Raw genomic sequence first — 14796 nt, forward strand, 5'->3', positions numbered from 1 at the left:
CAACATATCGGATACTTTATCGGAAAAGTCTATTGCATGAACTGTGCTAGTGCAGTTCCTGGAGTTGCAGTGTTTTACAATTTTCACAAAACCTTGTTGCGCTAAATATTCAAATCGGATATGAGTACTCAAAGACGGAAAAGTATTCATGAACCCCACTAAATCTGTTATATCTTTGAAAACTGCAGTAGGTAGAAAAAATGTTTGTAGTGCGTTTACCTTACTCTTATTGGGGATTGGATTACTAACGAAATTGATTGGAGAATCTTTTCCATTACGTATATGTAAAAAATTGCAAGGAAACTGTATTTCACTCAGACCCACTACCCATTCTCCTTCCAGTTCAACTTGTTTTGGAAGCAAGGTCGTGAATTTCGATGCTGTATTATCAGGATGATAGCTCATGCTACTGTTGCTGGGGAGCACCATATAAAATTCGTTTCTCTTCATTTTTTCCCAATTGCATGCAGTTCTGCAGCAGGTATCCAAGAATCAAACTTATCAGGATATCCTTCCCAATGAACAAGAACCTGCTTATTTTTTCCTTTTCCCTTGGAGCGTATGACACGTTCCACTATGAACTCGTCCTTGTCCGTTGGTTTATTGACAAGCACCAATTCTGGTTCGTAGAAAAATCCCTCAATTGGTTCGTCAGCAAAATCCATCAACTCGTATATCGGCAATGATTGTTTGAAAACGGCTTTCGTTATTTTGAATATTTCTTTACTCCAATTAGTTTCATATCCTTTCTCAAAGATGCCTTTCGTTCGACTGATGCGTACATAGTCACCAACTTTATATTTAAAGGATTCTTTACGTGGTTTCTCCGTCTTGAATCGACTTTGTATATTACGCCATACGTATGGTGCATTATCCATAGTCACAGCCGCAGGCGCCATCTTTATTGAAGAATGTCGCGAGTTGTTATAAGACTCGACAATTTGTTTCAAAACATCTGTATACTTATATGTTCGACTATGTGTAAAGTAACGCCACATACGTTCCTTCAATGTCCGATTGAAGCGCTCCACAACTGCAGCTTTTATGTCGGGATTACGTGCAACACGAAATTTTATTTTCTTATCAGAAAAAAATTTTTGGACACTGTTGGCCATAAATTCTTTTCCCTTGTCCGTTTGGATCGAAACAGGAATGCGCCCTCCATTTGTATCCATTATACGTTTGAAAGCTTCAAGAACCTGTGATGCTGATTTGTCTTTCAATGGCTCTACCCAGGCAAATTTACTCAAGACATCAATAACTACAAGTAAATATGAAACCCCATCATTATATGTTTTTAATGATCTCAATTCAACTAAGTCAGCCTCCCACACATCATCAATGTTGGTTACTGTATAATGAAGACGCGGAAATTTACGCTTAATGGGTCTATGAAGGGTATAAGTGTTCTGAGCATTAAGCCAATTTTTTATTTCACTTTCAGGTATTTCTTTCTTATATTTTGACAAAATATTTCGAGCCCCTGTGTATGCCTCAGGCTCTGGAAGGTCAAAATATGTCCTCGAGAGTTTTTCATTGTTCAAAACGGAAGCCATGATGTAACTTTGTCGGTTTTCGCAGTGTAGGGAGAACTAAGCCGGGGTTTTTTCGAGTTTTTACGGGGGCGATGAACAGGAGGAGTGCGTGATCTATAGCTTTTCCTTCTTCTATCTTCGTCTACGGAACTCTCGTCCTCTGAAATTTCAGGTTCTCTTCGATTCCTAATGTCTGGCAATGCTGGTGGAGGCTGATGAAACTTGGGATTACCCAGAAACTCCCGAGGGGTGTTCAGGCTTTGGAGATAAACGGCAAAATGCTCCCATCCTTTAGCTGAATATATTTTCCGTGCTCTGACAACATCTTGTATGAGATCCACAATATTGACACCAGGAAATGTCTGTCCATCCAAAGTCACTTGTCCTTTTGAATTCCATTTGAGTCTGTTAGCAGTATCAATGGCGTCAATGTATTCTAGTATACCAGCGGCTTTTCGCTGATATACTTTAGGTACAGTAGCAACAATAGCTTTTGGGTCGTATCGTTCAGCGGTTTCAGTTTCGACGTGGGCCTCCGTTTCTAACACCGGCGTTTTAGTTTGTTCTGTATAAAACAAATATCGCCTCAGAACGTCGTTATACAACTTCCATTTTTCATGGTCATCTCTAGGGCTTTTCGAATTTAAAATTTCCAATAGCTGGGTATCTAATCTGCTTGTAACAGTGCCTGGAGTTTGCGCTGATGGCTGAATTTCTTTAGCCAATTCCGTTAAAACATGGTGAGCATCAACATGTGAAGAATTTTTTTTTTTTAGACGCTCCACACTCTCCTCTGGTACAAGAATCATTTTACGTGCATGTTCCATCCTTATACAATGGCTGAGATAAGTGCGCTTATCAGAGGACCCAGTAGCATCGGCAAAATTGAACCACCTTTCTGATTAATGATTTTTTTCTTGCTGCTTAAACTTTGTTTTTTATCGGCAAGTTTTCTCAATAGTTTTTTATGTTTGCACAGTTTTGATTTCTCACAATTTTTCAAAGGAATATTTCCGTGTAACAAATTTAAAGCACACTCGCAAATGCAGCGAATTAAATCTTTATTAGCGTGTTGTATTATTACCCGGCGTAGCCTGGGTGGTGCGTAGATGAGAGCGTGTAATAAGGCTGTATTCTTTTCTCCAAGCGAGTTGCGAACAGAGCCGCTTTCAGAACGACTTCTCGTTGCCATCACACATGAACGACTGGTACACTCCGTGATGCCCCTCCTCCTTTTATATTGCGATCCTTGCGCGGAATATAAACATAATGATGGGGATCACTGGGGAATACATTGGTTCGAAACCTACAGTTTTCAGGAGTCGATTGTTTCAAATCTAACAACAAATAGCCATGAGCTGCCGACGTTGCATCAAAATAGGCTTCTTGCAGAAATTTTGGATCTTCTGGATATATTTGACGAGCCAAATGGGCAATTTGTGCACGATCTCTGGGATTTTTAAATACGACGATGTAATTTGTATTCAATGAAATGTCTCTCTGTCCTTTTCCTTGGTGGAATAAATTTTGAGATAGAAACATTACACTGAGATTTTTATGATGGCTTCCTTTTGTAAATAAATCAACTATTGCACCATTCGAAGATTCCCGCATCAAATCGTCCACGACAACCAATTTTGGCTTATTATCATCAAAATCTCCAGATCTTGGTAGGCCTTCACGAAATTCGACAAAATTATTATCATAATCCGAATATCCATTCTGCCACTCAGCGTAATAAAAGATCACTTTTTCAATTTGTGTATCGCACATTTGCTTAATTTCCTTCAAAAACCTTTTAACAAAAAATGTTTTTCCACAACCCGTGGGACCACAAATCATTCCAGTAAAGGGATGTTTCCACCTCGTGTCCATATTGTCTTCTGATTAATCATGCCTAAAATCTCATCATTTTATACAATTTTACGATATCCGAAAATATGGATTTGAAAATGCTAGAGAGGGGCGTGACGTAATGCACCTGTATTGGGGTCAAGTGGGCTTGCCTATGACTAGGACAAGGACAATGCGCGTAGGCGGGGGCAGGTAAAAAGGCGAAGAAGTGCAGTAGCCCCCCTGTGGCGCCAACAGTAAAACCCCTGACTTTTCCCAATATAGCCCGAATTTTCTCGCACTAACTGCAGTCGTCCAAGGGACATTCACAATGTCGGACCCAAACGATTTAGCGGGGCCCAGTGACCCGTCCGAAGAAAATACTACACCTCCACAGGGAGATTTTGATTGGATAAATAATTTTGATCTTGAGTTATTCGGTGATTTTGCCATTGAAAATAATTTTGATGGAGATTTATTCGAAAATTTTAATTCTGCGCTCTTTGATATTCAATGTGGTGGTGGTGAAAATGTTGTGAGTGACCCTAAGGCTTTGGAAGCTGTTGAAGAGTTTAATCTAGATTTACTAGATCAGCAGAATGGTAAGTATCTAGCTTCATACCTTTTTATAATACCGAGAAAAAATTTTAGGCATATTTTTTTATTGAAAAATACTAAACCCAATTTCAGATCAACAAAATGGCCGCGACGAAGAGATTGAAAATCGATTGCCGGCCTTAAGGACAATACGACGATCACGTCAGAGACTTCCACGTTTCAAACTCGACACACATGTGATGGAGTTTGCAATCAACCCTTTACCTGAAAGTCGTGACCCTGCCGACTGGGTTGAAGAAGCTTTTCGTGATGTTTATAATAAAATTATTGAGGCTGGAGGACGTGGTATGAATCGAATGTGTCTTACATTCAATTTTGCAAATATGCAAAGAGACAATGCCTGGATAAGTCCACGTGCGATCAAAGGATATGAGTTTCAAGATCTATGGAATCTTGTCAGCTCTATCGCGCAGAGCGCAAACGGTTTCGGATGTGCCGATAAGTTTTGGATCAAACTTCACGTGGCTGAAGCCCCGGTAGGTCATGGTTTTCTTGAAAACGACATGAAAAGAGGGCTTAGTAGAAAATGTATCCTTCAGATTTCGAATGAAGATGGCTTGTGTCTAGCCCGATCACTTGTTGTGGCCAAAGCACATGCAGAAAAATTAAAAACCAGAGCTGATAAGGGCAAGATCCACGAGGTATGGCAGGCAATCCGGCAATGCAAGGGAAAAATGCAACGTAAGGAGGCCGAAAGACTAACTCGAAGGGCAGGAGTCATTGCTCCTGACGAAGGCTGTGGTCTACAGGAAGTTGCTCAATATCAGCGATACTTGGCTGAAGAAGGATGCCTTATCAAGGTCTATTCCCTCATGAGAAACGGAAAAGATCACCCTGTGCTCTACGATAGTACACCTGAATTGATTAGCAGAAAGATGGCCGTCCGATATACCTTACCGATTGTGTATTATCCTGAAGAGAACCACTATGAGCCAATCCAAAATTTACCTTCATTCTTTGGCGTGAAGTATTATTGCGAGCATTGTAACAAACCTTACACTACGCAAGGACATGTTTGTGATAGGACTTGTGATAGGTGTTTGAAGAATCCTCCGTGTGACTCTACGATTGTTGATAAAATAGTGTGTGATGATTGTAATCGAGAGTTTCACGGGCAATTGTGCTTCGATCAACATAAGAAACCAGGATCTTTCAGCGGAAATAACCCCACCGTCTGTGCCTATATAAAATTATGTGGACAATGTAATACGAAAATTGATCATCGCAAAACTCAGAATCATGTGTGCCATAAATATTATTGCAACGTATGTCAAAAGGACGAAGATATTTCTCATCTCTGCTATATGCCCACCTTAAAAAGCAAGAAAAAATTGACTTTGAAACGCGTGGCGTTTGTTTTCTACGACTTTGAAACCAGACAGGATGAGCTTCTGCAAGGAACTACAGATGTCAACGTACACATTCCTAATCTTTGTGTTGCACAAACTGTGTGTGACCGCTGTGCAGATATGAACGACGATGACATTGTGAACGCCAACGATAATCACGGAAATCCATGTGGCGTTTGTAAACATCGGGAAAATGTTTTCGATGGTGAGGATCCTGTGCGAGGATTTGTTGATTACATCACGTCGATGGGTAAGACGTATAAAAAAGTAGTTTGTATTGCACATAACGCGAAAGGCTATGATTCACAATTCATTTTGAGAGACGTCATGAAACGCATTAACAGTCAAATTAAAGCGATAATTAACGGAACAAACATTATCTTGATGGATTTTGGGGATAATAAATTTATAGACAGTTTAAATTATTTTCACATGGCTCTTGCAAGTTTACCGAAAGCTTTTGGATTGGGGAATATAGCGAAAGGTTATTTTCCACATTTTTTCAATACAAAAGACAATCAAAACTACGTAGGGCCTATACCTGATAGAAAATATTATGGTGCTGACACTATGGGTGTCCAAGATCGTGAAAAATTCTTATCGTGGTATAATGACCGCGTCGAAGAAGATTATGAATTTGATTTTCGTAAAGAAATTCTTCATTATTGCAGACTTGATGTTACAATTTTGAGACGAGCCTGTGTTGAATTTCGAAAACTGATTATGAATGCTGGAAATGTATGTCCTTTTACAGAGTGTGTAACGATTGCGTCTACATGCATGCGTATTTTTCAAACAAATTTCTTAAAAGACAAGCAGATAGGCATTATTCCTCAGGGAGGATATCGGTTAGGGAAAACGCAGTCGAAAATCGCAATTGAATGGCTCTTGTGGCGCGAACATTGCGAGAATCATCGAATAATACATGCCGGACGAACTCGTGAACACAGAACAACTTCAGGCCTGCGTCTAGATGGTTTTTGGGAGGATACCGCGAATAATAATAAGAAATATGCATATCAGTACCACGGATGTTATTGGCACGGATGCCCACGGTGTTTCAAATTCAATAGAGATAAAGAGTTAAGTCACAAGGATACACTAGAGAGCCGATATGAGAGAACAGGGGCGATTACACGGGAATTGCGACACTCGGGTTATGAAGTCGTTGAAATGTGGGAATGCGATTTTATTCTTCAAAAAAAGACAGATCATGTGTTGGCGAATTTTGTAGAAAACGTTGATCAGCAAATGTTTATAGCGCTGGATCCGCGCGATGCATTTTTCGGGGGACGAACAGGAAATACCGTAACACATTATGACGTAAAAGATAATGAGAAAATTCGCTATGTTGATGTTTGTTCGTTATACCCATACGTTTTAAAGACAGGGATTTTCCCGATTGGTCATCCCACTGTCCATGTGGGGCGTGATTGCCAGCTTATATGCCCTAATAATAATATTTCGCGGATAGAAGGTCTCGTGAAATGTCGCGTTTTACCCCCTCGTCAATTATTTCACCCTGTTTTACCAGTAAAAGCCCATGGAAAGTTACTGTTCCCTCTCTGTCGATCATGCTGCGATGATCTTGTACAAGACAATTGCCCTCATGATGATCCCGCTGATCGCGAATTTTTGGGAACTTGGGTCGCTCCAGAACTTCGTAAAGCCGTAGAAATGGGGTACAAAATATTAGAAATCAGTGAGCTTTGGGAGTATAAGAGTACTACGCGTTATAATCCTGTGACGCGAACAGGTGGATTATTTGCCGAATACATTAACACTTTTTTGAAAATAAAACAAGAGGCTTCGGATTGGCCTGCTGAGTGTGTAGATGATGAATCAAAGAATAGATATATTGCTGAATATGAGACGCGAGAAGGTATAAAACTTGACAAAGATAAAATTCAAAAGAATGCCGGATTGAGAGCCGTAGCAAAACTTTGTTTAAACTGTCTCTGGGGTAAATTTGGGGAGAGGGAGAACTTGACAAAAAAAGCTATTATTCGAACACATGAGGAATTTGCAAATATAATGTTTAATCCTGAAATTGAAGTAACAGGACTTGTTCCTGTCGATAACGACACTCTCTTCATGTCCTGGAAACATTTAAACGAAGCCGCGGAAATGTCCACTAAGGCTAATGTCGTTATTGCGGCTTATACAACCGCTCACGCGCGTCTAAAGCTATATTCTTATCTAGAAAAACAACAAGAACGTGTTTTATATTATGATACAGATTCGGTAATTTACGTCAGCGATGGATCAAATGAATTACCGCTAGGGAATTTTCTAGGGGATTTGACCGACGAAGTAGAGGGCTACGGAGAAGGAAGTTTCATTACTTCTTTTGTCTCTGGGGGGCCTAAATTTTACACTTATCGCGTAAAAAAACCGGACGGCAGTATCGCGGAAGTTAGTAAAATAAAAGGGGTTAGACTGAATTATGAATCGCGTAAACAAATTCATTACGACTCGATTCGCGCGCTCGTTGTCGATAAAGCAGATCCCTACCAGATCGACTATCATGGTATTCGGCGGACCGTGTATCATGACGTCATCACGAAGCCTGAGAGTAAGATCGTACGTGCGACAGGCCCAAAACGGCGGCTTGATGGTTTTGCGACTCTGCCCTATGGTTTCAAAAAACCGCGATTTAACCGCTGCTAGTTGGCGCGCACTGTTTTTTTTTAAATTAAGTATTTTATGCATTTAGATTAATTGTTGTAGTTTTGTATAATATTGTTATGCACGAAAAACGTTTGTAGGCCTGCATTATTTAATAATTAATTAAACAATTTAATGAGTAGGGGCTATTCCTCCACTCGCTTAATATTTTATTGTAGCCTCGAATAGTTATTATTAATGGATAGGGAATCGTTTGTTGATAATTAATATCCAACTTCCATATTTTTAAGTTAATTTGTTCACTAGATATTCATTATTTTAAAAATGGGGCCCTACAGTGTTTACATTTGCGCAGAGCCTCCTGGTGTCAGGAGGCGGCCCTACGGTTTTACCGTCACTGTGGAATTCTGGGAATGTACGTTTCTAGGTTCTGGGAGGGGTTACCGACTGTCAGGGGGGCGCCACCGTCAACTTTGACGGGGCGGGTTTTCAGCCGTTCGTATTTCGAATTGAAATACAAAATTTCAAAACCCCGCGGCCCGCGTAAATGAAAATTAGCGTAAGAAAAATGTATGTTATCTATGAAGAAAAATAAATAAATAAATAAAAATTAGAAAAAAAAACATTCCCTTCAAATTTTTCCCACCCAATACCTATTTAATAATAATTTTAAAATAATAGAACTAAACATTAAAAAAAAAGAAAGACAACAAATGGTTATTGAAAATATTTTTTATTAAAAAAAAAAACTTAAAACTAAACTACATTTTTTTCTTAATGATAATAATAAATTTAAATCTAAAATACTTTTTTTTTCTCAATATTTAAACTTAAAACTAAAGGAAATAAATTATAAGGACTCAACAAATAAATGAAAAAAAGGAAATATTTATTTGAAAAAAAATTTATTTTAAAAAAAACTTAAACCTAAAATACAGATTTTTTTTTTCTTTTTTTTTGAATTTTGTTTTTCCTAAGTCTATTTTCTAATTTTAAACTACGGGAAATAAATAAATAAATAAACAAGAAATCATTCATTTTTTAAATTTCATTTTATTCAAAAAAAACCTTAATCCTAGAATACATTTTTTAAAAAATTTTTTCTTAAAAATATGATTGGGGCGGGGGGGGCAGGGGTCTCAGTCCCACTGCTCCAGCTCCCAATTCTCCTGGGTCCGGTCGGCCTGGGCGGGCTCGTCCCCGAAGAGGACCCTGAGACTCCAGGCATCCTCCACGTCGTATAAGACGAGCATCTGCTCGCGCTCGGCCTCCAGGCCACGCGCCTCGCGTCTCAGAGCGCGGACCCACCGCGCTCTCGGGGTGTCCGGGCCGACACCTCCCTCCCAACGAGCGCCGCGCTGTAACAAACAAAGAAAAAAAACACATTAGTATTATATATATATATATATATATATATATATATATATATATATATATATATATTGTGACGAGGCAACATAACCCTAGAGGTTATGTTGATTTTTCCCCTCCGCACGCCCCCTATTTTTCAATAAATATTCATGCACTTAATACACACCGTTGGAGAGCCCCTTTCCTTGGTTCCTTCCCCTTCCCCCGATCCCCTACTCACCGCGCTCGGACAGCGCGAGAAACACCAGTAAGAAGCACCACTGAAGGATGGGATGACGTAGGCCGTCCCCCTCCTTCCCGCGGTCCCCTACTCGCCGCGCTCAGCCACCGACGTAAGAGGATGATGACGTAGCGCGTCCCCCTCCGCCGCAGTCCCCTGTTCACCACGCGCTACAGGACAATGGGCGCACACGCACGTTGCGTAGTGCGTCACCCCGCCACCCCTCAGCCCCCGAAGATGCCCACAAGCATCGATCGGTGGATCAGGGGAAGGTGAAGAACTCACCCCGGAAACGGACGAAATTGGGCCGAGGACCCCCGAATACTTCGGGGAGTTCCTCAAGTGGACAATAACTCGTCACTCGTCGTTCAGCTGTCAATCAAGTGATACAGTGCGCCCCGTTCTTCAATATTATAAATCGCGGAGAATTAGTGAACTGGCCCAGGACTTCAGAGCTGGAAGAGAGGCTCCTACTGGACCAGGATTCACCCAGGAAGAGGCTAAAGACCCGGAGGACCCCAAATAAGGAGGACAGAACCCCCAGAAATAAGGGAAATTGGCATCACCCGAGTGAGTACCCTTTCTTTTCCCCTCATCACCCAGCGGCATCATCTCCCACATTTACGTTTCCCGGAACCCCTCCAACGGTGGTAATGAACATTGTTTTCTTTCTTTTGATTAATAAGATCATTATTATTATTGTTTAATTTATATTGGATCCCTCAATTCTTCCCCTTTTGTTTCAAAGTAGAGCCACCCCCTTTTTTCTTGTATAATATAAAAAGTGGTCCGACAAGTGACCTGCCTGCCCCCCACCCCTGAGAATTTCCAAGAAACAGGCATTATTTTCTATATTTTGATCTAAACAAAACATTGTAATTCTATTAATAAATAATAATAATAAATTAGGGAAAAGGTCACAATATATATATATATATATATATATATATATATATACAGGGTGTCCCAGAATTGCACGTCCAAACTTTAAACTTAAGTTGGGGGTGAAATTCTGGATCGAAAAGTCCTGAGCGACTTTTTGATCAGATGCACCCTCTTCAAGTTATTGAGGGTTGAAGTTGGACGAATCAGGGGCGTGGAATACCCAGTCGCAAGTCGGTGAGAAAAACATGCGAGTGTAGTGGTGTCCCCACCATACCGTACTACTCCCCTGCGGCGGCAGAAAGAGATGACTGGTGGCGGAGGGTAAGAGGAAGGGGAGGGAAATAAAAAAAATCGAAATACTAAAAGATTAATAATGCTTTAATATTATAAAATTTTATAAAATCAAATTGATACAAATTATAAAATGTTTTTTGGTGAATAAATTTTGCAATCGTATGATTCCTTCTTTCGATGAACACAACCATGGACAATAGAACCTAAGCAAAACGTTAAGATTCGTTTTCTTTACTTGATATTGTTTATGTATTTTTCTAAAGAATAATTTTTTTTTAATTAAGTCTATTTCTGTTTTTCGCTGGGGGGGGGGCGAAGCCTCCGGCTCGCCTCGACTGCGACTTGTCACGCCTCGTGCTGCAAACTTCACAATCCTCCACCTATCGTCCTCATGTCATAATCTACTATTATGTAGCGGGCGGGTGTTCATTTTTTTTATTTCCCTCCCCCTTCCTCTTACCCGCCGCCTCCAGTCATCTCTTTCTGCCGCCGCAAGGGAGTAGTACGGTATGGTGGGGACACCACTACACTCGCATGTTTTTCTCACCGACGTGCGACTGGGTATTCCACGCCCCTGATTCGTCCAACTTCAACCCTCAATAACTTGAAGAGGGTGCATCTGATCAAAAAGTCGCTCAGGACTTGTCGATCCAGAATTTCACCCCCAACTTAAGTTTAAAGTTTGGACGTGCAATTCTGGGACACCCTGTATATATCTATGGTTATAGGAAAATGAGGAAGAAAGGGGGTATTTTAGGAGAGGAATGACAGGAAGGGGTTAGAGGGGATAGAGAGAGAGAGAGAGAGAGAGAGAGAGAGAGAGAGAGAGAGAGAGAGAGAGAGAGACAGAGAGACCCAACTCACCAGATATTCCTCGTCCTCCGAATCCGCCAACCATTTGGCGGCTCGATGATGGAGATCCTGGATGGCGAAAATATTTTCGCCTTCCAGGGTTTCACCCTCCTCATCCTCCCACCGCAGCCACTCGTTGGCCGCCCGCAGGTAGGCCCTCTCCCTCCTGGTTGCCTGCATCTGTAAAATAAAAAACAATGAATTAGAAATAAAAACAACAAAATGAATTTAAAAAACTAAAACAACCAAAATGAATTTAAAAACTGAAAACTAAAACAATCGAAAAACAATCAAAAACGAAAACAACAACCAAAAACGCACGAAAAACCGAAAAACTAAATTTAAAAAACTAAAAAAACTAAAACAAACGAAAAATTAAAAGCTGAAACAACAAAAATTGAAATGAAAAAAAATACGCGGATGTGAAATTTTAAAACGTATACCCACGACGGGTCGACATTTAAACAATATAAAAATACGCGATATAGAAACAACAAGAACACGTGGACGTGAAATATCAAAAACCCCAAAATCAAGTCGCGGCCGCGAAAAACTGAGAATTAAATACCGCGAAACACATGCAAAAAAAAAAAATAGGTAAAAAACTTACCGCCAAACCAAAGTGTTCCTGGCACGCTCCTGCACAGGTTACAACAACCATTTTTTTTTTTTAAATAAAAACGAAAAACACCAAAAACACTAAAACTTGACGAGGCACTAGTCGTCGTCGGGGATGGTGATGGTGAAAGAGGACGAATAGTGGGACCTCACGGTTTATATAACTTTTGCCCCACTATTTCGCCCTCAACCCTCTAAACCGTAAGTTAGAGGGAGATGAGGGTAAGGATATATGCGGGAAAGACGAGGAAAAAGTCAAAATTGTTCTCTAAACCCTCTAAACAACGAGAAGGAAAGAGACAATAAACGAAAGCCTACAGGACGCCGACGAAGAAGAAGCGAGAGAAATTTCTCCTAGCTTCTACGAGAAAAAAAAAGGGCTGGGGACAGGAGAGGGGAATATTGGGTCTTGCCTAGCAATAAAAAAAAAAAGTCAAGACTCACAGCTAATGCAATAAAATGTATGACTTTTATTTCAGCTATCCATAAAAATACAAAAATGTTTAATAAATTTTTAAGCCGAACGGTTACTGGGTGATAACGGGGTGAAATCAAGACTCTGGATGACCAATCCTTCATCATCATCATCCCCGCTTTGATCCAATTGCATCGCAATTTGATCAAGCTCTTTTTGGCGCTGCGTTGGAGCCCATCGCCCTTCGTAATCGTCCTCGCGATTCCTTTGTTCTAGATTCGCGCCCAACGCGACTAGAACGGCCTCGATTTCCTCGATAGTTTTTCGCGGTTCTGAAATGAAAAAAAAATACAAGATTAGCTTAAATCAATCTAATCTCAAAATTCATATGATTGATTGATTGAATATTTACTTTTCGGGGTTGAGGTCGCGAAATTCAATGGTCCAAGCTGAGCATCTTCACCCTCGCGTTCCAGGATTAAATTGATGACTGATGGAGTGCTGGGAATGATCTCGATCGATGAATCCAATTCCATCATGGGCTCAGGGATGATATCCTTCGATGTGTTGTCCTTGGATCGATTTTTTTCTGATTCGCGAGCTCTAAATTGTCTTTGTTTTTCCTTAGCTAGTTCGCGACGTTTTTCGCGAGCGATAAAGTCGGCCTTCTTTTTTTCCGCGAGTTTTAAACGTTTTTCGCGAGCCTGTATTTTTTTCAGATCCTTTTTCTTATCAATGTAGTTCACTTGATTGAATAAATCAAGATCTTTTTCTAACATATTAATCCATAACTTTTTTTCTTCTGTACTCACTTGCATGATTTCACTTGTTTTTTTATTATTGACTTTCAGGATTTTAGAGCCACTTTGAGTGCTACCGGCTGATTTATGGCCCAATCGTCTGGTTGAGTTTTTTTTCTTCATCTTTTCAACCGTTTGGAGGTCAAAGTCAATATTTATGACAGGGGCTGTCTTGAAAATTTCACGTCGTTGGAGTTTCACTTTTTTCACTATTTTTTCAATTGATCTTTTCTCATCACTGTTATATTGCACTACACGATCACTAATTATCTTAATTCCGTTTTGATTGGCCTTGTTTCCACCATATTTAGATTTTTTAGGTTTAAAAGTTCCAGGCTGATAACCTGATTGATAACTGGATTTTGGAGATGAGTTCATTTGACTTGATGTCATTTTGACGTAAAAAACGTAAATGCAGTAAAATGATCTCACTGGGGTCCTTGATGCATCCCTAGTTTAGAGGAGGAGGGGCTAAGTTTTCCACACTTTTTTGAAGATTTGCCCTTGGTGGGGGGTCCTTTGCATACCTGATGGGGGCGGATGCTCGAGTTTTCCTTTTTTTAGCCCCCCCCACTTGTTTTGCATTTGTTGGCTATTGAAAGGAAAGGTCAATGATTGGCCCATTTCCTTTCTTGTAGACCAATGTCTCCTCCCCCGCAGGGAGATAATAGTGTTCTATGCAGTCGAAAAAACCATTTTACTTCGACATTTTATATAATAATACATCACTATTATGCACAATTGCTTTAGTAACCACAGCCAAAGTTTTTGCATTTTTCGCATATTTCCTTTCATTTAATAAATTCGCGATTGCAATGCTTCTCAGTGATGGAGGATTATATCTCATTTGAAAATTCGATTCGATTTCTTTATTAGATTCTGCAGGTTCTTCATTGTAACATACTTTAAAAGTCGTACACATGTCTATGCCCTCATCTTGAGAGTGTAATTTATCCCTGCGATATCTGATATGGATTTTATTCCATATTTCACCGAGAAATTTATATTTGCATACACAAGAAGGATCAACAAGGAAATCTTCCACTTCGCATTCCAATCCTGACCCTATCGCGATTTTCCGCGCTTTTGCTGGAATGCACATGTCATCACTGTCTAGGTAATCATCATCGGTATATTTATCAACACATACGCGTACTCTTTTCTGGCGAAATTGAGGCTTTTGTCGTCCCTCATACGATTCGCGACCCGCGAGATATTTTTTAAGGGACTCTAAATCGTAACTTTCAAAGTTTTTAGACATTTTTACTATTGCAATGCCTTTTAACGAATGACAACAAACGCGTCACTCGATTTAACAAAAAAAATCGGTATAGGAAGGTTCCATGGTAAGAGTGGGGGGTGCCGCGCAACATACAAA

General features: G+C 40.1%; 1 protein-coding gene across 1 annotated transcript; it reads right to left on the reverse strand.

Annotated features, from left to right (window-relative positions):
- Positions 1 to 12702: 12702 nt before the first annotated feature.
- Positions 12703 to 13578, reverse strand: LOC135171702 (uncharacterized). The gene is made up of 2 exons (XM_064138315.1): positions 13031 to 13578; positions 12703 to 12950 (listed from the first exon to the last, which is right to left on the reverse strand). Exons 1-2 carry the CDS (start codon positions 13539 to 13541, stop codon positions 12718 to 12720), a joined length of 744 nt encoding a protein of 247 aa, XP_063994385.1. The 5' UTR covers positions 13542 to 13578; the 3' UTR covers positions 12703 to 12717.
- Between the last annotated feature and the right edge of the window lie 1218 nt (positions 13579 to 14796).

The sequence above is a fragment of the Diachasmimorpha longicaudata genome, unplaced genomic scaffold (assembly GCF_034640455.1).
Source record: "Diachasmimorpha longicaudata isolate KC_UGA_2023 unplaced genomic scaffold, iyDiaLong2 ctg00000087.1, whole genome shotgun sequence".
NCBI lineage: Eukaryota > Metazoa > Arthropoda > Insecta > Hymenoptera > Braconidae > Diachasmimorpha > Diachasmimorpha longicaudata.